At 39.1% G+C, this 23,234-nt stretch overlaps 2 protein-coding genes across 4 annotated transcripts in view; both read right to left on the bottom strand.

Moving 5' to 3' along the window:
• Nucleotides 1–2,451: 2,451 nt before the first annotated feature.
• Nucleotides 2,452–3,472, bottom strand: atoh7 (atonal bHLH transcription factor 7). The gene has a single exon (XM_047352262.1). The coding sequence runs from the start codon at nucleotides 3,402–3,404 to the stop codon at nucleotides 2,901–2,903; it is 504 nt and encodes a 167-aa protein (XP_047208218.1). The 5' UTR covers nucleotides 3,405–3,472; the 3' UTR covers nucleotides 2,452–2,900.
• An 8,660-nt stretch (nucleotides 3,473–12,132) lies between these two features.
• Nucleotides 12,133–23,234, bottom strand: part of mypn (myopalladin) — a 33,330-nt gene continuing 22,228 nt past the window's right edge. For 2 of the 3 annotated variants that reach the window (XM_047352473.1, XM_047352474.1), the window contains exons 12-20: nucleotides 22,171–22,248; nucleotides 18,199–18,420; nucleotides 17,969–18,118; nucleotides 17,804–17,883; nucleotides 16,326–16,452; nucleotides 16,036–16,243; nucleotides 15,782–15,947; nucleotides 12,631–12,764; nucleotides 12,133–12,545 (exon numbers count right to left, since the gene is read on the bottom strand). In XM_047352473.1, the coding sequence (XP_047208429.1) occupies nucleotides 12,367–12,545; nucleotides 12,631–12,764; nucleotides 15,782–15,947; nucleotides 16,036–16,243; nucleotides 16,326–16,452; nucleotides 17,804–17,883; nucleotides 17,969–18,118; nucleotides 18,199–18,420; nucleotides 22,171–22,248 (1,344 nt within the window). In that variant the 3' untranslated portion in view covers nucleotides 12,133–12,366. The remainder of the gene's footprint in view (nucleotides 12,546–12,630; nucleotides 12,765–15,781; nucleotides 15,948–16,035; nucleotides 16,244–16,325; nucleotides 16,453–17,803; nucleotides 17,884–17,968; nucleotides 18,119–18,198; nucleotides 18,421–22,170; nucleotides 22,249–23,234) is intronic. The other variant, XM_047352475.1, reaches the window with a different exon arrangement.

The raw sequence follows: 23,234 nt of genomic DNA, 5'->3' as shown, positions 1-23,234 counted from the left end.
TGTTCTTTTTACATCAAATGAATGTAACCGAAATAAATGGAAATATTGGTAAACTAATTCTACTGCCGGTTAGTTCAGCTGTTGCCTGATAAGATGTGTACATTATTTTGACGTTAACATTGATGCACAGCAGAGGAAGGACTGTGTTTGGGCGTTCATGCTTCAGCGGCTCTGAACAGAGCGATTACACACGGCCATTATCACACAACAGAGTTTCATTTCTTTCTTCCCCTCCTGCTGAAGCCAGCTTGGACCTGGCACACATGCGTCCGTCGTCTACTGCTGCCCCTGGTGTCACCGTTCTAACATACTCGGAGCTGCGCACTTTTCAGTTAACTTAAATTATGATTTTGCATGGCTCTAATAGTCAGGAGGGGCGTTGCTATTGACATCAAACCGCAGCGCAGAGCAAGATCTGAATACAAATTAAATCCAGACCTAGATCTCATAGATAAACTTTCTCCAAATTCAGAGGTTTGCATATATTTGGTGGCTTTGCCTTTAAACTGACTTAGATAAGTCATTTTTGGTGTTTTCCACAGGTTTCTCACAATATCTTGCTGGATATTTGGCCCATTCCTGGGTTTTTATGATGAATTTGAAATAATAGCTTCTTCTTAAATGTATCTACAGTTAACCCGAAAATGATTACCCCAGGCAGATTTAAGTTTAAAGTAATCTCTTAACTTTACCTAAATGTTTTGTGGTTGAAGCAACTTGAACCTGATGGACGAAGCTAAAAATTAGGGTGATGGCAAGGAGACCTTCGAGCTCATCATCAAAGATAAACTGTGCAAAACAGGCAAAAAGCTTCTCAGCATTTATATGAAGAGCTTGAATGCTGTAATGCCAGGAAAGATTTTACCACTGATTATTGAGAAGGGTATAAATAATTTTCAACATGTAATGTTTAATACTAAAACAGATAAACTTTTCTTTTGAGAGATGCCTGCTTCATTTCTTTTCAGAAACAGGCTTCTTGGTTGAATGAAACTAGTTTTAAATGTAAAATCTGCCAAGAGTGTGAATAACTTTTGGCTTAATAATTTATGAATATATTTAACATTTTTTTATATTTTAAAAGTACAAACTACAATAGTTTCTAGTTGCTTTCTAGTGAATTTATGATTCAAACCACAGGCTTCAAAGGTTCTCTGGTTTAACGCAATCTTTTCTGAAAACTAAATTACCATTTAGAGTCAAACTAGAAACTTTGGCTAAATTATAGCTTTTTAAATATATAAAACTACTGGGCACCATTCTTTACTTTTTTCTTATTCTTTTACATTTTTAAATCCCAGCATTCAAGCATCCTGTTATTTCTTTAAATATATTAAAGTGGAGTTTAGGTGTTTTTTGTTTATCAATCTTATTTTTTCATTTAAATTTGTTCAGGAAATCCTACTGAGGCCTCAGTAAAACGGGTCTGGCCTCGCACCTGTGATGGTGCAACAGAACTGAATTAGTTTAAAAGCTTAAAATATGTTATTTGCATCCATTAAAGTGCATAAAATGTTAAAATGATTGCACTTGGTCTGAAACTGGTTAATATTTTTACTTCAGTGGTGACATAAAGAAACATGTTATCTGAGAGCACAGCAGCTCTGGATAAAAGGATGATTTATTCCTCAGCAAGCGGGGCGAGAACCCAGCACACCCTCTACATGCTCTACACAACAGCAGTTTGGGACTATTTAACAGAAAATGTTTTTAGTTGGAATGAATGAATTATTTGAGGCAAAATCTCAAAATGATATAATGCAGTGGCATCACCATGGGTGGGCTGAAGGGGGGAGAGATGCTGTAGTCGGCTTTGGAGTCAAGCGTGACTGTAGTCAAACATCTCACCTGCTGCCCCGACTCTACGTTCTTCCACAATTCAAACAGATGCACATGTGTTTGCAAGACTGAGAACACCCCACAGACTGGGAAGTGTTTGGGTGGCAACCACATGTGGGGGTGCTTGGAAGCAGGAGGGACTGGTGCACCTCACCACAACTTACAAATTACATCATGATTCAAGAACATGTAGAAATATTGAAGCAACATCTGAAGATATCAGCCATGCTTCAACATCTTGGCTGATATCTTGGCTGAAGATATCAGCCAAGATGTTGAAACTTGGGCCCAAATAGGTCTTCCAAATGGACAAAGACCCTAAGCGTACTGTTTAAATGGCTAATTGGCAACAAAGTAAATGTTTTGGAGAGGTCAACAAGGAGACCTGAACTTGTCTTTTGATTCTGGCCACCCTAAAATAATAAGTACCACCTCAGCCCCCCCCCCCAAACCACCCCATCTGGCCCCTTTGAAAACCTTTCAGATGTGCCCCTGATCATTAAGGGTATGGTATTGTTGCTGCAGTCTGCTGTGCTCTATATTTTATATATTATTACATTATATTTAATTCATAGCCATCTTATAAAGTGAAGAAGTTAGAGAAGGTTTTCTTACAAAATAGCTTTATTCTTTCTGAAGAATTTTTAAACAAAATAGAGGTTTGTGAAAAATAAAACCTATATTTAAACTCTACAAACATGCCATCTCCACTCTGCCTGTAGGACCACTATGATTGTTTCACAATTCATCGAAGATTGCACCTCATTCCTTTTTTTTGGGTCATATTAAAAATACCTTATGACACATTTCCTTCATTCAGTTGCAATGATGCTACAACTCTTTTATAGTTGTAGTTTGAACAATACTTTGCTCAACAGGACTTTTTCTATCAAAAAACATGCAAAGGACTTCAAATAAAATCCGAAGACTCTCTGAGAGTCAGTTAACTGCAAAATAAATACAGAGCAGGAATAAAGCAATACAAATGTATTTACTGTCTCCCAGACTAGAAGGAAGACGTTCACATTGTCCAACAACATGACTGATTATCCGCCAGCAGTTTATGCATAGACGTGATGGCCGTCGAACTCATAAGAAAAGGAGGATTGGACGTACTCCTGTCCTGCAGGACACATCAGACACGAGTAGTTCTCAGGCTGCACAACGTCCAGCTGCAGGTCCAGCCACTGTCGGTGAGGAGCTGCGTGCCTCCTGGTGTCAGTCAGGATCCTGTTGAGGGCCATGATGTAGCTGAGGGCCATCTGCAGGGTTTCATACTTGGACAGTTTTTTGTCCTGCCCCCACTGGGGCACCACTTTCCGCAGGCGGTCGAAGGCCGTGTTCAGACCCTGCATCCTCTTCCTCTCTCTGGCATTGGCTGCCGTCCGTCGCCTTGTAGTGGTCTCAAATTTCTCTGGGGTCTTGGAGTCCAGCTCTGAGGACTCGGAACCAGAGTCCGTGCTGCTGGGCCGACGGGACTTCATGGCTGCAGACAAATCAGGATCGGACAAATTCAAGTCAAGAGATGAGACAAACAGCTTCTCAGGACCAGATTCAAAGTTCATTGATGGTTCCTGGTTTTTCAAGTCAGGATTTTGTCCAAGCTGAGAGTCAAACACATGTAACTCCAGATAGTCTGAAGGCTCCAAGATGATCCTGGAGACAGTGAAGAAGCTCCTTTTATAAGATGGAGCAGACAAACAGGTGGCAGCAGGTGGAGTCCCCACTCCGCCCACCCACCCCCTGACCCCTTCATCAAAATTACCCACAGAGAAACACACCCCTACAGACTCGTAAACACCCACACCCACTCTCAGCACACACCCACACAAACAAACCCTAATGAAATTTTAATTATCACGGTCCGGGCGATCTGGCCATGGCTTCACTCAGAGCCATGTGTCACAAACACCAAAAGTCGACCATCTGGCAGCTTGGCTCACCACCGCTGATGATCCAAACACTGAAAAACACTGAACTGGGTCTTCGCTCCAACTCCGGCAAACAATGCAAATGTTGCTAAACTGGAATGGATACATTTTGGAAACTTGCTCAGTTCTGGAGTAATAAAGATCATATTTTCCTAGAACAGTTCTAGAAAGCTTTGGAACAAATTGACCTCAAAGAGTGTTTTCCCTAAAACTAAAACTGGATCTAATAATACAGGAACTGTAAGTGGAAGATGGAAAAAGCACCTTTGCAGGTGAGGCTGTCAGGTTTTCCATAAATACATCCTTCCGCTCTCATAAAGCTGCCCTCTGTGTGATGAGGGGCAATAATCTGAGATTAGCTTGAGGCAACAGAAGTGTAAGTGAGGCCTTTAACCTGGGGGATTTTAAGCATCACCTCAGGGGGATTATGGGTGTTAAACAGGATGGAGCAAGATGGTGAGAAGACTTAAATGCTCCAGGAACAGAAACATCTAACCAGGGGTTCCCATATCCCCATCATGCTTGTTTACTGCTGCTTGGTTTCTGATGAGTGACATTTCAGGAGATGCATTAACGTCTCTTGTGTTGTTGGTGAACACATGATGCCAAATGAATAATTGATCTGTGAAGTGGTGCAAGAAGCAATATGTCTGTCTGTTATGTCCATCTGCTGCTGCTGAAGTCCAACAATCCACTCACATTTAAAGGTACAGTTTCAGGTTAACTGTTTTTCACTCTATAAGAACATCAGTATTTCAAATGTTATTGTTGCTGTATTTCTTCTGCTGCTTGATAACATTTAAAGGACCACATGAATTCAAAAATAACCAAATAATATTCTAAAATCAAAGTATGATGTGATTTTATAACCTTTCATATATGGATAAATAATAACTGGTTTGGTTTCCACATATTTTTCAAACAAATGAATTTCTAAAAACAATATGAACATTAAATTGCATTTAATGATGTCCGTTACCTGTGATTAGCCACGTCACAACTTGTCTGACTAATTTATGTTTTTTATTTTTAAGTTATACTGGCAGAGACACCACAGATAAATGGAGCCATTTAAAAATAGAGGGCCATTTCGCTGTTTTTTGTTTAGCCTCCAGATACTTCACCAGGTTTTTAAGGTGGACCTTTGGTTCCTCAACTGGATCTGGTTTAGAGAACAAACAAAATCACATCAAACTCTTACTTTATTCCAACTTTGACCAATTATACTTATTCTTAGCTGTGATGCGTTTAATGATCAACTAAAAAATTATTAATAATATTTAATAAACAACATTGCTGTTACAGATCGCAGATCAGAACTGATCAAGGCAATATTGGTTGATTGATTGGTGCAGATCCAAACTAAATATAGGCGCCACACATGGCAAACTTTGATTTAAAGATTCAGATTTTGTTTTGTAGATTTTGATTCTTATTCTGAGTTTTTCCAGATGAAAATAAAACAAAGTAAAATCCAACAAGGTAAATGTTCTGCACTGAAATGTCCAGATTATTGTCAAAACTGCTGGAAAAATCTGCTAAACTGAGACAGGAAAACTGTTACATTTTGAAATGGCAAATAAAACTGTAAAAAATGTTGTACAAAATATAAAATAAAAGTAAGAAAATGTAAAAAAAAAGCATGAATTCTTTTTTTTAAACTTGACTTTATCTTTCTCACTTTTTACTGTATAATCTTCAGTGAATATTTCCTTATATTGTACTTCTAATTAATATAGTTTACTGTTTTATTTCTCTGTTCTTCTCTTGCAGCTCATGTCAGTGCGTACGCAGCTTGGCTGCAGAGGAGGGTTATGAATGATTAATCATTGTCAGACTCCCAGATTAATGCATGTCGCTGGTATTAAGTCATGCACACAAGCTGATGCTGTCTGGTCATTTTGGGATTGACTGGTTTCGCTGTGCATTTAGGCATATAATCCCATCTACCAGTCGGTTCATTTATTACAGATTGATGGAGTTTGCCAGCTGCTGCTTGTCCTGTCAGGCCTTAACGTGCCTCTTTTTGTTGTTCTCTAATGTGATTGGCTTGTCTGAGCACCGATGGTTGAGTGATGCCCTCTGCCAAAGGCCATATGTCACAGCTGAGGAGTGACCAGTCTGCCCTGATAAAAACACGCCGTCTCATATCTCCAGATCTCCTTATGGAGAAATGGAGATTAAGGGACGAAGCGTATGTTTCAGAGCAAGAGAAAGTGTTAGAGAGAATTCACTGAATATGGCTGGTTGGATTAAATATCAGCAACGTCGGTTAAAGACGCAGCAGCAGGTTTTATTTACTTGATGGAACTACAATCCTTGATGTGTTTACTGCAAAAGTGTTGGTTTTAAGGTCAAAATATAACAGTTACCATTAAAAACTACAGTAATTAAACTTGGAAATATAAAACACAATTCTACAATATGTCAATGTTGATATTAAAACAAGCTGTCGGTGTTATTGATTTAAAAAAGAACAACATTTCCCCCAAACACTGAGGAGGAATTTAAATTCAAGAAACGCCCCCAGAACCCAGTTAACAAGTAGGCCTGGCAGCTGGTCAGATGGGCTTTCAGTCTAATTAGGTCATGTAAGGTGAATGTAATTTTATGCCTATTTGAACCCTCATCCGCTCTAATTGGACTGATTAGTGATGCTTAATTGGCTCCTGCGTTTTCCCGTTTTTTCGTTGGAATCGTTTGAGCTAATAGGGTTCTGATCTGAGGACAGGAAAACAGGCTTTCAGCAGAGATGGATGACAGTTACATTTTATTAAATATGTAAACCCAAATGATTCAACATGTCTGGTTGTCATATTACATGAGCTACTTAGACTGGAAATATCTTTTCAGAGTCAAATAACTTGTAATTTCATCATACTTTAAGTAAACTAATAAATTACTATTAATAAATTCTAATTCACTTTCTGCACTTCTTTGTTCAACCTAACTGAAGAAACAAGGACAAACCATTTAAAACAGCCTCAACACCAGGAACATGCAGTAAACTTGGAGATGAATCACTGTTAAAGCTTACACATGATGCATGGCTGACACCACTTGCTTACATTTACTCAGTTACATTTACTCTCGTAACTTTTTGAAAGAAATGTCTAGAAGTAGTTGAACTGCACTATATTTTTTTATTATTACTTGAGTAATACTATTTTGAAATAAAACAATTCTTACTTAAATACACTTTCTGAATACTCTACACACGTTAAGTTACTTCACTAAACAAAGAGCAAGCACATTTTAACCAGCAGACACAAACACGCGCCTAGTCAGGTTATGTTACAGTGAGACATGTTTAGAAGCTTCATTGTTCTGATGTCATTCTCTATCTGCTGAGGGAATATACAGTAAATGGTGTATATTGTCACTGCAGGCACTTTGCACCGTTCTAAGGTGTACACATTCCCTATTCTATGTATTGGCTTTAGGCTTGACTGAGTTGACGACATGAAAAGAACTTTTAAAATAAAGTTTGAAACTTTATGTTGGAAGAGGAGGAAAACAACAAAAAACAAAAGCAAACAACCCTGTAAATTCCAGAAAAAAGTAACCTGTCTATTTTTAAAATAAGCCTTTCATCCAAAGTGTAATTTAGTTGGTGATATGAAGTGACTGATGAGCACTTTGATTTTAGGGAATTTATTGCCAGCCGATCATGAGTTAACTTGCGCCCATGAAAAACCAATCAGACATGGAGAATATCAAACTGATGCATCCTGCGAGGCTGATGGGTAAAGGGCTTAGCTGTTGGTGAGCACCAAATTAAATGTGACTTTGTATCATGGTTCGGCTCTGCAAATTGGGTTTATTCCTATAATTGTGCAGAATGATTTGAGACAAAATCCAGAGCAGAATAAACATGCCACTCCTTTGCATAAATAGAACTTTATTTATTTACTTTATTTATTATTTATTTTACAGTGTGCAACTTTACATCCGGTGAATCTGACCTTTCAGACCTTCTGTTCAACATGCTGACTTGATTTTATTAAATCAAGGACAACAAAATCTCCCAGGAGAGTCTTTGTGATTTTTCTTTTTGTCTAATGCCAGCTTATTTCTCCAAACCTGCAACTTTTACTGTAGATTTATTTTAATAGATAAATATTTGTCAATACAAAGCTTAATTAACTCATCAAAGAAAGAAAAGGTTTCAACAAAAGAAAGCATTTTGAGTGTATAAAGAGCAAGCCATCCATGAATTAGCACAGTTGTGTTATAACTACATAGTTTTTGTTCAGGTGTTTCTCCGTAAGCTGCAGGTATGCATGCAAATTAAAAACATGGTGCATAATTGTGAACCGCGAACTCAGAGAAATCATTTTATTTAATGCAAAAATAATCTCTGCGGGAAACATTTCAAACATTTTCACCACAGAAAAAATACAGAAACTTTTCAGATCTTTTCATGTTTCTTTCTGATCTTTCACTGGATTCAATCAAGTCTACATTTTATTTCTCATCAACCTTCTTACACTAAAATACACAAAAAGTATTTAAAGCTAAACACAATAAAAAATAATAAAAAATGTGGTTTGAGAAGTGTAAAGCATCTCCTACTCTGCAATATTAACCTTAAAAAAGCCCAGATGCAGTTTATTTTCTTCAAATTTCTTCAATTGTGGTGATTTTTCATTGCTTTTACTACCAAGAGCATCTAGACATAGATAATAACAGTGTAGTGAAAGCCAGAGGAGCCAAAAGCATCTTTGACATGTAAAGTATTGCGTGTTTTTTGCAAATCAGCACATTAGAAAGGTGTTTTTATGGTTACATTTTATTTGGCTCTTCGGTCAACAGCATATACAGGCTTGATACACTCCATGTTGGCTGCTGAGACCCAGGGCTGAACAGCTGCAGCAAGCAGTAACATGGAAATAACATGCAGTCAATGCTCAAACAGTGACTCAAACAAGTACTTTACATCTGTAGATATGTGAAAAATCAGATACTTTTGGACCCCCTGGCCTTCCATAGCAATGTAGTTTACTCATGCTCATTTCCCACACGACAACTCCTCTTAGGGTAACAAATGCAGGTGTGAGAATTATTGGCTAACTCTATCTGAGAGAGATCCTGCATTCTGGTTGTGTTTGCTTTGGGGAAGCAAAAACTATTCTCAGAGCCTAACTTCTTACAGAGCCCATTTTCACCTTTTACATCCTGGCTTGCACGACTAGATCAGAAGTCTCGCTGGGGTCTGAAGAACACAAAACAATAAACTTTGCTTAATTCAAGTCATTTACCTTAATCTGTGAGAGCGCCTGAACCTGAACTTGGACAGTGCTGTAAAAAAGTAATTGCTCCCTTACAGATTTATTCTGTTTCCACATTCCTGAACTGTTAAATGTTTCAGGTCAGCGAATTAATTTTAAAATGAAACTAAAATTATCTGAGTAATTACAGAAAGAGCTCTTTTCAAATGATGGTTTTATTTATTAGGGGAAAAATGCTATCCAAATCAACCTTGTCCTACACACGTGGACAACAATGTTGGTACCCCTCGGTTAATGAAAGAAAAACCCACAATGGTCACAGAAATAACTTGAATCTGACAAAGGTAATAATGAATAAAAATTCTATGAAAATTAACAAATGAAAGTCAGACGTTGCTTTTCAAACATGCTTCAACAGAATTATTTTAAAAAATAAACTAATGAAACAGGCCTGGACAAAAATTATGGTACCCCTGAAAATAATGTGATCAAAGGGACGTGTTAAATCAAGTTGTGTCCATTAATTAGCATCACAGGTGTCTCCATTCTTGTAATCAGTCAGTGGGCCTATATATAGGGCTACAGGTAGCCACTGTGCTGTTTGGTGACATGGTGTGAACCACACTCAACATGGACCAGAAGAAGCGAAGGAAAGAGTTGTCTCAGGAGATTAGAAAGAACATTATAGACAAGCATGTTAAAGGTAAAGGTTATAAGACCACCTCCAAGCAGCTTCATGTTCCTGTGACTAAAGTTGCACATATTCAGAAATTTAAGATCCATGAACTGTAGCCAACCTCCCTGGATGTGGCCGCAGGAGGAAAATTGATGACAAAACAAAGAGACGGATAATATGAACGGTAACAAAAGAGCCCAGAAAAACTTCTAAAGAGGTTAAAGGTGAACTTCAAACTCAAGGAACATCAGTGTCAGATCGCACCATCCGACATTGTCTGAGGCAAAGTGGACTTAATGGGAGACGACCAAGGAGACCATTGTTGAAAACAAATCATAAAAAAGCCAGACTGGAATTTGCCAAACTACATGTTGACAAGCCACAAAGCTTCTGGGAGAATGTCCTATGGACAGATGAGACAGAAACTGAACTTTTTGGCAAGGCACATCAACTCTATGTTTGCAGATGGAAAAATAAAGCATATGAAGAGAGGAACACTGTCCTTACTGTGAAACATGGAGGAGGCTCTGTTATGTTCTGGGGCTGCTTTGCTGCATCTGGCACAGGGTGTCTTGAATCTGTGAAGGTATAATGAAATCTCAAGACTATCAAGGGATTCTAGAGAGAAATGTGCTGCCTAGTGTCAGAAAGCTTGGTCTCAGTCGCAGGTCATGGGTCTTTCAACAGGATAATGACCCAAAACGCACAGCTAAAAACACCCAAGAATGTCTAAGAGGAAAACATTGGACTATTCTGAAGTGGCCTTCTATGAGCCCTGACCTAAATCCTATTGAGCATCTTTGGAAGGAGCTGAAACATGCCGTCTGGAAAAAGGCTCCCTTCAAACCGGAGACAACTGGAGCAGTTTGCTCATGAGGAATGGGCCAGAATACCTGCTGAGAAGTGCAGAAGTCTCATTGACAGTTACAGGAAGCATTTGATTGCAGTGATTGCCTCAAAAGGTAGTGCAACAAAATATTAAGTTAAGGGTGCCATTATTTTTGTCCAGGCCTGTTATTACCTTTGTCAGATTCAAGTTATTTCTGTGACCATTGTGGGTTTTTCTTTCATTAACCGAGGGGTACCAACAATTTTATCTAGGAGAAAGTACAATTATATGTGCTTCTTCCTAAACCTAATAACTGGTTGTGCAACTGCAAGAACCGACATCAAGCGATTGTGATTACTGCCAATGAATCCATCAATCGTTGTGGATAATTTAGCCATCTTGGATAGATGCCCAGCATGTATTGTCTTTATGGGGTCATGACACAGCATCTTAATCAGATTTAAGTTCTGAGAACAGCCTCAAACATGGACTTGGTGGTGTGCTTTGGATCCTTGAGGTGAATGCATTACCCAAGTGGGCTTAACTTTTGTCTCATTAGTCCACATGATATTTTTCTGATTAGTGACAGACGTACCTCTGTGTTCATTTTGGTCAGCAGCATTGTTTACCCCAAAACTCTCCCATGGATGTCATTTTGTCCAGTCTCTTTTTCTTATTGCTGAGTCATGAACTCTGACCTTAACTGAGGTAAGCAAGGCCTGCAGTGCTTTAGATGTTGCTCTGGGTTCTTCTCTGACCTCCTGGGTACAACCTTGGAGTAATTTTGGTAGGCCAACAACTCCTGAATTTTTTTCACATCTATTTTTGAATCGTTTAGCCTACTTCATGTTGACAGACAGGTTCTATTTAAGTGGTGTCTGGATTCTGCAGGTCAGAAAGCAGTCAGTCCTGAGTTTGGGTAGTGAAACTGGACCAAAAATATAATCTAGTTAAAGTTAATAAATGATAGAAAAAGAGCGGCTATTACTTTTTCACATGGGGTCAGGTTGGTTTGGATAGCTTTTTTTCCCTTGATGAATGAAATCATCACTTGAAAACTGGTTTTGCATTTATTCACGTTATATAATTAATATTAAATTTTGTTTGGTGATCTGAAACCTTTAAGTGTGACAAAGAAGCAAAAGTAGAGGCAATCTGTAGGGGGGCAATTACCTTCTCACAGCATTGTATGTATGTTGGATTTTAGGGCAGTATCACTGTTGGCATTGTTTAAGATTTTCTCTGAAATTATTTATATTACAATTTCAGGGAATTTTGTGTAGAGTCGTTAAATCTTTCTGATTTGAGAACAAAAAACATCCACTAGAAAGAATCAGAAAAGTGTCTGTATGCATGCATATTCTCAGCTACATCTGGATGTTAGTGAGCAATAACTTAAAACCAGTACAAGCAGTACAGGTATATGTGCCTGGCATTAACAATATGTGGTACAAGAACATACTTAAGGTACGGGACTAGCAGTTAAGAGCAGATATGACCTGCATTAAGCATTGGTCTTTACTTCACAGCTAATTCTAAGGTTAAAAGTATGTGAATCAATCAAACCTACAAGAGAAAAATATTCATCTCCACATGTGGCTCATGAGATTTTCATAAGACTGTGTATGTTTTTTTCTGCATGTAAAACTTTGTTCATACATCTTGAGTAAATAGGAATGGTGAAAAACTCACTATTAGTGCTGATTGCTTTAACAAATTACATCATTGCTGCTGTAATCTGAATGTAACACTTCAAATGTATCACACAAAATCTGCTTGGTTATTGCTTTTCTTGTTAGTCTCATTGTGTTTTGACCTCAGGGGGTCACAGAACGCGAGGATCCCCACGACGGTGAGCGTTCACAGCTCCTCGCTCTCCAGGTTTGCCTCGGGAGGGGAGCTGGCGAACAGGATGGGGCTGGTGTCTGACGTGAAAAAAGCCGACTTAATGTCGAGCCCCTGGTCTGTCAGAGCGGCGTAGCGGCTGCTCGTTCGTGGAGCTTTCCTCATTGGTGCTGGGATACTCTGATGCCACTGTGCTGAAGATGCAGCAGCAAGCTGGTATTACTACACAGTTACAGAGTGGATAACTTCAGAAACCTGCCAGCTATACAGAGTATTTACCATAGATATCAAGTCTGCAGGTGCAAGATACAACTCCAGCATCATTTTTTGCTGACACGGTGTACCAGCCAGCATCATCTTTTGCTGTTGGATGAATGAGAAGGCAAACATATCCTGTAGTGTCCTGGGTCATACTGAAATAAAAGCATACCAGAGAATCAGTCCTATTTTAAGTTAGATTCTTTTTTGATTTGAAGGTAGTGTAGATTATAGACAGGAAACACATCAAACCTTAAAGCATTTCATTTCTATTAAAGGGATAGTTTAATTATTCGAGAGTGGGGTCGAGTGGAGTAGCTAGAAGTTGTCAGTATCTTACCTGCAGCAGACAGTAGCCAGAGTAATCTTAGATGGAAAATATCAGGCAGAAATTTTAATGGAAGAGTCAAGGTAAAAATGTGCTTCAAACAGAGCCCACAGAAGAGCAAATTCGGCATCCAAAACCCTTTAAACAGCTTAAGTAAAAAAGTGTATTAAATATTATCATAACTTTGCACTAACAGACATTTGTTCCATGTGTTTTCCTTAGGTCATTGTTGTTCACCAGCAATAAATCTAAAACTTTTTTTTGGTGTTACTGGAGAATATTTGAGGATCTGGCATGAAGGCGAGTATAATATAGATCAGTGGGTGGTGCTGTGGGCTCCTTCGCTATACCAAGGCACTCACAGGCAGCCCAGTCCTCACACAGTAATCCCCCACAGCTGCAATCAGAATAGGAGATATTCCACCCTCTGAGTTGACTTCAAATTAATCATGCATACTTGTAACGGTTTTTGATTGTTTCTTTTTTGGTTAATTTAGTTTGACAATGTAGATCATACAGAAAACAAAGGCTTAAAAATATTATGCTTAATTAAAGACTGCCAAAAAGCAAACTAGACTTATCAAAATAAAATAATACAAAATAAAATAAAAATACTGACAGAAGAAAGCTTAGATGTAGTTGTAAACATATTTATTTTTGTGTCACTGTTGTGTGCGAAAACTTGTTTTATTTGTTTTCTGTGTTTCTCATGAGACTTTGTACATTCCGTACTGAGCTGCACACGTGAACTCAGCATGTGAGCCTGAAGGCCAGGCTGGATCGCACCCTGTTTCATTTTCTACTCCCACCATTGTTTCTTATCTTTTTCCCATAAATAAAGACTGGGAGCTTCACTCTGTGTAGTTGCACTGCAGTGTGGCTACCCCTTTTTGCCGTAAGATAACAGAGACTCTGTGTCGTTCCTCTGAGTTTGACTAATTAATACCTAACAGCCACCCACAGCTTTATTCCTCCCCCTTTCAGTACCGGTACCGGCACAATTAGTTGCTCACATTATTTAGCAACTTCTAGTCATTTTTTATTGCAGCCATGATGTTGTATTAGATGGTAAACAAAATCCCTTTGATTGACTCCTCCAAGAGAACCTCTCAGTGATTGACCAAAGTGAGATGACTGCGACCACTGTCTACTGTAATCACAGTGCCACCAGTAAATATTCACACCCCTTTATTTTTCCACTTTTAGTATATATATATATATATATTATATGTATATATATATATATATTAAAACAACACAAAATAATCCAAAATGACAAAGTGAAAAGATGCTTTCAGATAGTTTTGTAAATAAGAGAAAGTAAACATTATAAGTATATAAGTATTCACATCTTTTGCTATGACACTCAAAACTGAGCTCAGATGCACTCGATTTCCACTGAACCTCCTTGAGATGTTTCTGTAAATTGATTAGAGTCCGTCTGTGGTAAATTCAGTTCATTAAATGAGACTTGATAAGAAGCACACCTGTTTGAAGAAGGTCTCACAGTTGACAGAACATATCACCAGAGCTCCCAGACTGGGGTCTTTCATGGCACAAATCTGGGGGCGTACATATAACTTCAGGAGCATTCTGAAAAGCACTGTGGTCTCCATTATTTGGAATTGGAGAAAGATTTGGAACCACCAGAACCCTCCCTCTATCTGGTCACCTGACCAAACCAAATATTTGGGAAAGAAGGGCCTTAGTCAAAGAAGTGGCCGAGAACTCACTTATTTGACCAATTGGTTCCCTTGTGGAGACAGGAGAACCATCCAGAAGGTCAACCAAGGCACTTCACCAATCCGGCGTTTATGGTAGGGTGACCAGACAGAAGCCACTCCCCATTAAAAAAACGGCTTTCATTTCACCAAAATGCACCTCATGGATTGTCAGACCAGGAGGAAAATAATTCTCTGGTCTGATGAACCAATAACCAAACTAGAGGTTTTTGGCTTGAAGACTGCCTGGAAAAAAACAAGCAATGCTTACCTGATCACATGGCTAACACCATCCCTACTGTGAAGCTTGGTGGTGGCCGCATCATGTTGTGAGGATGTTTAACTGCAACAGGATCCTAAGTGCTTATGTAGAAGGCAACTGCAATTCTTTTGTTTTTTGAAGGTGTTTCAAGATAAGAGGTAACACATCTTTGAGAAACAAGAGAATAAGTCAAGTTGCCTTCTACTAAAGCACTTATGATTGTGATGTCCTGGAGGAGTGAGAATCCACACTTGCATTGCAGTACAGGAAATGCATTACTAGTCTACAAAGAGGCCATGAGAGTGCTCTAGAAATCAGATTAGTATGAAGGCTCATCTTCAGAGACAATAATGACCCGAAAATCGATAACAAAGGACAGGATCAGAAGAGGTCTGTTAATATACTGGAGCTGCCTAACCAAAGTCTGGACTTAAGTCCAATTGAACATCTCTGGAAAAACATCTTGGATGGGTAGCTTCTGCTGAAGCCGTCCATCCAACCAGACTGAGTTCAAGATGATCTGCAGAGAAGAATGAGAGAAATTCTCCAAAAACAAACCAAAGTTGTAGAGAAATTCCCAAAAAGACTTTGATTGCTGCCAAAGTTGCTTCAACAAAAATAAGCCACATGTGTAAATACTTACTTCTTTAAATGTTTGCATTCATTATGAATTTACAAAAATATTTGTGAAGATGTCTTCACTTTGTCAACGTAAGGCAGCAAACTGTGCAAAAGGTAAAGGGATGTGAATACTTCCTGGTATCATTGTGAAGATTCAACTCCTATGTACACCAAGCAGCCCCTCTTCAAGATTAAATGAAACAAAGCTGAACCACTCAGACGGTCGGACACCCAGCTAACCTGACTCTGCTCTTCGTTTTTGAAATGGTCTCGTTGTCCTTCTTCCAGAAGATGACTGGAGGTGGCATACCAGCCACACGGCACTCCAGCCTCACTGGGGCCCCCTCAGGTATACCCATGTTCTGCAGCTTCTCCACAAACTGGGGAGGGTGCTTCATTTCTTTCTCTGAGGAGGAAGATCACATGGATTCCACTTACGTCATTGCAAGCAAGTAAATTAGAGAAATGACCTCTGATACTTATGTAGACCTCACCAACGACTTTCAGTTCCAGACTAAAGGAGCTCTGTCCTGCCTTGTTGCTTGCGATACATGTATACGTTCCGGCGTCATTCTGTGTCAGGGGGTCGATGACCAGGGAATGGATGCCGTTCTCCCGCACCAACATCTTATGGTTAAGGTCTGGATAGATGGGCCTCCCGTTGACCAGCCACATCAGCTCAGGGTTGGGGAGCCCACTAACCTGCAATAAAACACCAACAGTGAGGTGAGGTTAAAAAGCATTAATGTTCTCACTGTATTTTACGGCCCGCCCTGCGACGTACTTTGCAGTCCAGTCTGCACAGTCTGCCCTCGTGAGCCATCATGTCCCCCGGAGCCTGCAGGAAGTGGGGTCGGAAAAAACGCTCCTGGGTTTGTTCTCCTTCAACCTCCTGGATGCGAGCGCGAACCCTGACATCATCAGCAGTGGGAGTAGCATGTTACGCAGCAAATTCAGTGACATCAATCAGTAAAATTACAGTACATAACATTTACTTTATATCTCCTTTACAGGCTTCAAGGAGTAAAGAAAGCAGAAAAGAACCCTCCATATTTAGGCCCCTCTGGTCTTTCTCTGCTGTCTTAACCTCAGACTGAAACCTGATTTTAATCAGGAGGGCAAAATCCTCTAAAATAAATGTAACTTTATAGAAATAAAAAAAAATATATATATTGCTTTTTAAGTTGATCAGAGTTTCTATCAACTTTTAATCATTCATCCATGACTTCTTGATTTCTTGGGGAATGAACATGACGTGACACAGAGGTCCAATACTCTTAGGTACTCTTCAAAATGGGAAACACAAGAGAAAACTTTAAGTGAGGCAGATGTGTGCTGATGTTCATGAGTCAATTAGTTGGCTACGTTTGCCCATAAATGTCAGGGAGAGCGACAATTAAAAACATCTGGAGCGGTGGCAAACAAGCTGGATGCAGACTCGAATTGACTTTGCTACAAACAAGAGTGAGGAGGATGACAATAGAGGTTGATAAACATCTCCAAAGATCACTAAGAACTGCTAAGTGGGGCATCTTAGGGTCAGCATCTCTCAAAAAAAAAACAACATTACACAAAGGTTCTCATTTCCAGTCCTTGTGTCCTGGAACTTTTAGATGTTTTCCTGAACCAAATTAATGAATCCCCTCCTTGTCAATCAGTCAGATTCTACTGGGTCCTTTTAATGACCTAACTATTTGATTTAGGAGGGTTGAAGCAGACACACCTCTGAAAGTTACAGTTCTCCGGCCCCCGAGGACTAAAGTCCGCATTAGAGGCTATTTACATTCTAACTGGATGTTTGAGAGGCATCCCAGCAACAGAAGTGGTGTGTAACGGTTGCTAAACCCCAGTGGGCATCAAACTGGAACTGTGTGCTTCGATCAGATGGGACCAATACTCAGCGTATAAATAGCATGATGTGAAGCATGGGGTTGACTACCACTGTTAAATATGGTAAAGAACCTGTGATGCTGTGGGCCTACCTGAGAACCTTGTTCAGAGTGCATGATTTAATGAAGTCCTTGAAATACCACCAGCACATACTAACTAGAAACCTGATGGCCTGTGATGTGGGGGTGCTGTACACCAACAAAATGTTCTCATCCTCATTAGGTCATTCATCTACCACAGTTTAGAGTGTGTTGAACATCTGCTAAGTACATGCAAGGCTACCTCAACATCCTGAATAAAATTACTTCCTAGAACCAGGTTCCTCACGCTGTATTTGTCTCCACAGATCCCATTAGTCTAAGGTCTGCTCACCTCTGAGACTGAATAGGTGTCAGCCGGCTTGGAGGAGGTCCACTTTGGACAATCAAATGTCCCGAGCAGCTGATTCGTCCCTGATGATCATTATACAGCAAATCCAAAATCAGCCAGAGCCTCCAAGAAGGCGTTGATAAAATAAAAGGGTAGCTGAAATCAAACCTGCGGGTTGGCTGCCATAACCGTGTAATTTCCATCGTCGTCACCGGTGGTGGACTCGATGTATAAGGAGCAGGTCCCGTCGCCTTCTCTTATCTTCTGGTAATGAATGTTCTTCTTCAAGATCTGTTTGCCATCCTTGAACCAGTAAACCTGATCAGGAACACAGATGTGAGTGATCACAAGAAGGGATAAACACGAATGATTGTAACCCGGTTCTGTCAACATTTCACCTTTGGAGGTGGGACGCCCACAATTTTACAGGTGAAAGTAACGGACACACCCTCCATGGCCTTGTAGTTCTTCAGCTTCTTGTCCAACACTGGTGCGATGCATTTTCCAGTGGGGATGTCATCGTGCTGCACCTCATCGTCCGATTCCTCCACCGGCGTTCGCTCCAAGCGGAACTCGATTTCACTCATTAATCGTTGCTCGAAATTGGACACTTTGTACTCCTGGAAAAAGGAAAGCCACAATATCCAAGTAATCCAGCAGTCAGATCGTTGTCTTCACATAAAAAACTGATGACTGCAGTCACATGCAAACAAATTTAGATCAAAGACGTGTGCAGGAATCAGGAACATGAAACAACAAGAATCTGTTTAAAACAGGGGTGTCCAAACTTTTTGTCACGTCAAGTAAGAAATACTCGCTAAATTACAAAATATTATATTGTGGTTTTCATTTACCTGCTCTACAACCAACTAAGCATCCAATATTTGAATTAAACAGATGAAGAGGTAGATTTTCTTGTAGGAAAGGGATGTGGAAATTATTGTAGATTAAAAACCTGAAAAATGTATTTGCATGTTTGCAAAAGAAAGGCATCCAGGACACAAACTCTTTTAGGCTCGATTGAAAAAATTTGTTTATTCTCAGCAATAAGAAAAGGGTTTGGGTCACTCATCCATTCAAAACGATTCCTGTATTTAGCCAAGTTTAATCAATGAATTAAAAGCAGATTTAGGTGCACCAAAGTCCACTTTTGAGTAAAAGTCACTAGATAAAAGAGGTCCTGTTTACTTTCAAAATCAAGAGAATACAAATAGTGTAACTATTAACAGACAAATACAGGGTTGTACATAATATTTTCCACTGTAAGAATTTTTGAAATGTATGGACAAGCCAGGGAAATAAAAACAGACAAACAGAGCAGACTTGTGTTTCTAGGGGACCTCTAAATTCTGAGACACCACCTGAGGAAGAGAGATGTGTGACTTTCTAAGCCACAGCCTAGGATACACAGGAGATGATGAATCTCAGTGATCAACCTGCAGAATGCTACTGGTAAAAGAAACTTTGAACTTTTCTTTAAATTCTGTGATTGATGGATTACAGGAGCAAAGTTACACAGTCAAACACTGACAGCAAGTTATTTACCAATCACTGGAGAGAAAAAACATTTCATTTCTCAAAGTCATGTTTTCACCATGTCATTCATTCATTTATAAATGTCAAAGTCCCAAACTAAACAAGTTAAATATTTAGTTTTACAAACTACATATTTAGGTTTGAGTTAAATATTTAGTTTACAAACAGTATATTTAATTTGGAGCTACATATTTAGTTTTGACTAAATATTTAGTTTGCTAAATGTGACTTTTATAAATGTATTAATGACATGGTGAAATTATGACTTTAAAAAATAAACCCCCATTTTGTTCCTCTAAATAACCCTAACTATTGCTGTCATTTTTTGACTGTGTAACTTTTCAAACGGCACCCCATAGCAATGGTATAGAATTTGAATTGTCTGAAAATTAATCATTAATCAAGTTTAACTTTGTTTCATTTCAATTTAAATAAGGACAACCCTGCTTTCAGTGCTGATATTTTTATGGTCAATCTTTGTTTGATTTAGAAAATTTATTTCAGCTAGATTTCTTTCAAATGATTCGTAATAAAAACAAATGTAGCTAATTTCACATTAAGCATGTTAACGTGTAAAGAGTAAATGAAAGTGTTCTTTGTTGTTTAAAGGTGATCAACCTGAATTTGTCTTCAATAAAGATAACATGGAAAGACAACGAGTTGTCTCATGTGTTCTTCCAGGTTAAACCTTTTTCCAGCACAGGGAGAAGAGAGTAAAAAGGAGTTGAGAATATCATTCCTGAATTGCAGTCATAACTGGCCCGCAGGCCACACTTTGGACACCCCTGCTTCAAACATACTGTTGTGTCGGAGAAATTACTGTAACAATTTGTAGTAGGTACGGATGGTGAGTTTTTAAAACCACATTTCCAAAACAGCTCGGACCCTCTTTAAAATGTAAATCCAAACAAGAAGCACAGATCAAATGATTTACAAACTGTATTTCTCACATAAAAGTAAAGAACACATTTTTACACTCGATAGCAGCAGACGTTGCGATGGGGATTAAAAGTTTAGCTGCAGACCCACAGTCCTCTGAACTGTTTCACACTCTCTCAACTTCAATGCATTTTACTGAAATAAAAGGCCTGAAAAGTGTGGTCCTAGCTTGCATTCAGCCCATTTGGCATAATACTCCTAGATAAAACCCAGTGCAACCAGTTACCTTCAGACGTCACCTGTAATTGAATCTTTAATCCAGCTGTTCTGTGAAGACCTGAGACGTATGTAGAGGACATCAAAGAGCAAACACAATCATGAAGATCAAGGAACACAGCAGACAAGTCAGGGATAAAGTTGTGGAGAACCTTTAAATAAGATTAAGTTATTAATCAATATCCCAAGCTTCAAACATCTCCCAGAGCTCTGTTCAATCCATCATCTGAACATGGGAAGAGGATGGAGCAACTGCAGACCTACCAAAACATACTAAACCAATGTCCACCTAAACTATTAGGTGGACAAGTGGAGTATCAACCTAAAAAGCAGCCAAGAGGTCCATACCAACTCTGGAAAGGCACCATACATCCACAGCTCAGGTGGGAAAGCCTCTCTACAAATCTGCAATTTATAGAAAAAGCCAAGAAGAAAGCTGTTATAAGAAGGCCATAAAAGGTCCCATTTAAGGTTGCTACAAGGCATGTAAGGGACATGGCAAACATGTGAAAGAAGGTGCTCTGGTCTGATGAGACAACATGGTGAAACAAGGTGGTGGCAGCATCATGCTGTGGAGATGCTTTTCTTTAGCAGGGACAAGAAAGCTGGTGGGAAGAAAGATGGAGTTAAAAACATGGCAATCCTAGAAGAAAAGCTGCTAGAAACTACAAAGAACTTGAGATCGGGGCAGACATTCACCTTTCAGCAGGACAACAATCCTGAACAAACCATATTCATGTATTAGAATGGACTAGTCAAAGTCCAAACTTACATCCGATATAGAATCTGGGGCAAGACTTGAAAACAGATGTTTACAGATGCAGTCCATCCAGCCTGACTCGACTTTTTATTCTGTAGACGGTAAAGCTGATTGACTTGCAGCTGTAGCAAGTCTGTAGACGTTTTCAGTTTTTTATGTATGAGAAAATTTTAAATCCATGTATTGTTTTCCCCGACCTCACAATCATGCACTAGTTTGTGTCGATCCATCACATAAAATCCCAATATCATACAATGGCGTTTTTGCTTCTTAATATAAGAAAATGTGAGAAAGTTCAAGGGATAGAAATAATTTTACATGACATTTCCACATCATTACATCCTGTTTGCCATTACATTTTACATGCTGGTCCAACTTTGATGGAAAATGAGTTTTAAAACCTTCATGCAGCGGAGAAAACAAATGTTGCTCATCCAATCAAACTAAACGGCTCAGGGTAAAACAGAGAACAGAAGAAGAAAAGTTGACACAGAAACCCTCAGTTTCTAGATGTCAAACATTTTCTGTGATCAGTACAAAAAGAAATTCTGAGGTGTTTTTTAATCCTTTGGACCCCAAAAAACACAAGTTAGTTGTATTTTTGTTCTAATGAAATGAAAGCCCTTTATGGGAAAATTATTAATATTAAGAAACAAAATGGCTTCAGGTGGAAAGTTGCGATGTAAATGAACTTAATATTTAAAACATTTATTCATATTAAAGCATTTTCACCCTTAGTTCTGATTGAATCATTCGTGCATGTTATACATTAGTCAACAGAAACTTAAATGCTCGATTAGCAATATTAATTAAAAATATTATTTGGGAAAGAATAAAAATATATCCGTGTTTTTGGTCTGAGACGGTAACGCATACATCCTCGAGCAAAGCAGAGCCTGTGCCGTGGAAGATCATGTACCTCATCATAGTTAATGACAGTAGCAGCAGTGTTTGGTCCAAGGAGTCTGCTCGCTGTTTTCCCATTATTACTCAGCTTCTATGAGAGGATAGGGATGGATGAACACCAAAGACACACACATGGTACAAACATACTACAAGCTGAGAAAACACACCAGCTGCAGGAACGAGCATGCACTCTGCATGTCGTTACTGGATGTGAACAGACAGTGATGAATGACGTGGATGATGGTGTTTGCAGCACTTTGAAATGAAGGAGGATTATTAGGTGTCGGAATTAGTCCAGATCCACGTTTATTTAAACATGTAGGGAGAATGCATGCATGCAGCGCCCTCCACACCTGTTGAAACACCTGGTAAGGATGTATAAAATAATAATAAAGATTATTTCACACTGGAGAAAACTTTAATTGTATCACTTTTCAGTCGGGATTTACATAAAACCATATATGCCTGTGTGCCAACAAGATAGGATTAGTCTGGTTCTATACCACTTCACAAGGTTGGATCATACAGAAAGAATGCACAGAATCTCGGATTTTAACTGGAACTGGGGGAGAGTCCTCTGTTAAGCTCTCTTTCCTTCATCTCCCCTTACACTTTTTCTCATAGGATTCAGATCTGGAGACATTCATGGGAGAAAGTTGATTTTTTTGCCTCCTAAACTATTTCTGTGTTGATTTGGCCATATGTCCTGGATCACTGGCTCCCAATCCTGCTTGTCAGAGCCCACACTTCTTCATGTTTTAGATGTGTCTCTGCTGCAGCCTACCTGATTCAAATGACCTCCTCAGGATGCCAGCAAGTGCTACGGAAGCCTGTTAATCACTTATTCGTTTAGGTCAGGTGTTTGGCAGCAGGAAAACACCTAAAACATGAGGGACAGGTGAAGACTAGGACTGAGAACCACTGTTTTGCATCATTATACTGTTGAAAGATCTCATGATGAGCTCTTTTCAAGTTACGTTTCTAGCAGAGGATACCAGATTTCTACTTAAAAAGTCCTCATATGTCACATTGTTCCTGATGGCATACTTTTTGACCAGGGTTCCCAAAACCTTACTT

The sequence above is a fragment of the Girardinichthys multiradiatus genome, chromosome 22 (genome assembly GCF_021462225.1).
Source record: "Girardinichthys multiradiatus isolate DD_20200921_A chromosome 22, DD_fGirMul_XY1, whole genome shotgun sequence".
In the NCBI taxonomy this organism is placed as follows: domain Eukaryota; kingdom Metazoa; phylum Chordata; class Actinopteri; order Cyprinodontiformes; family Goodeidae; genus Girardinichthys; species Girardinichthys multiradiatus.
The sequence above is the reverse complement of the archived record's forward strand: the minus strand, read 5'-3'. Positions and strand labels throughout refer to the sequence as shown.

Bases quoted from the DNA above. Each gene is read 5' to 3' on its own strand.
- atoh7 (XM_047352262.1), bottom strand. From the start codon at position 3,404: ATGAACTTTGAATCTGGTCCTGAGAAGCTGTTTGTCTCATCTCTTGAC.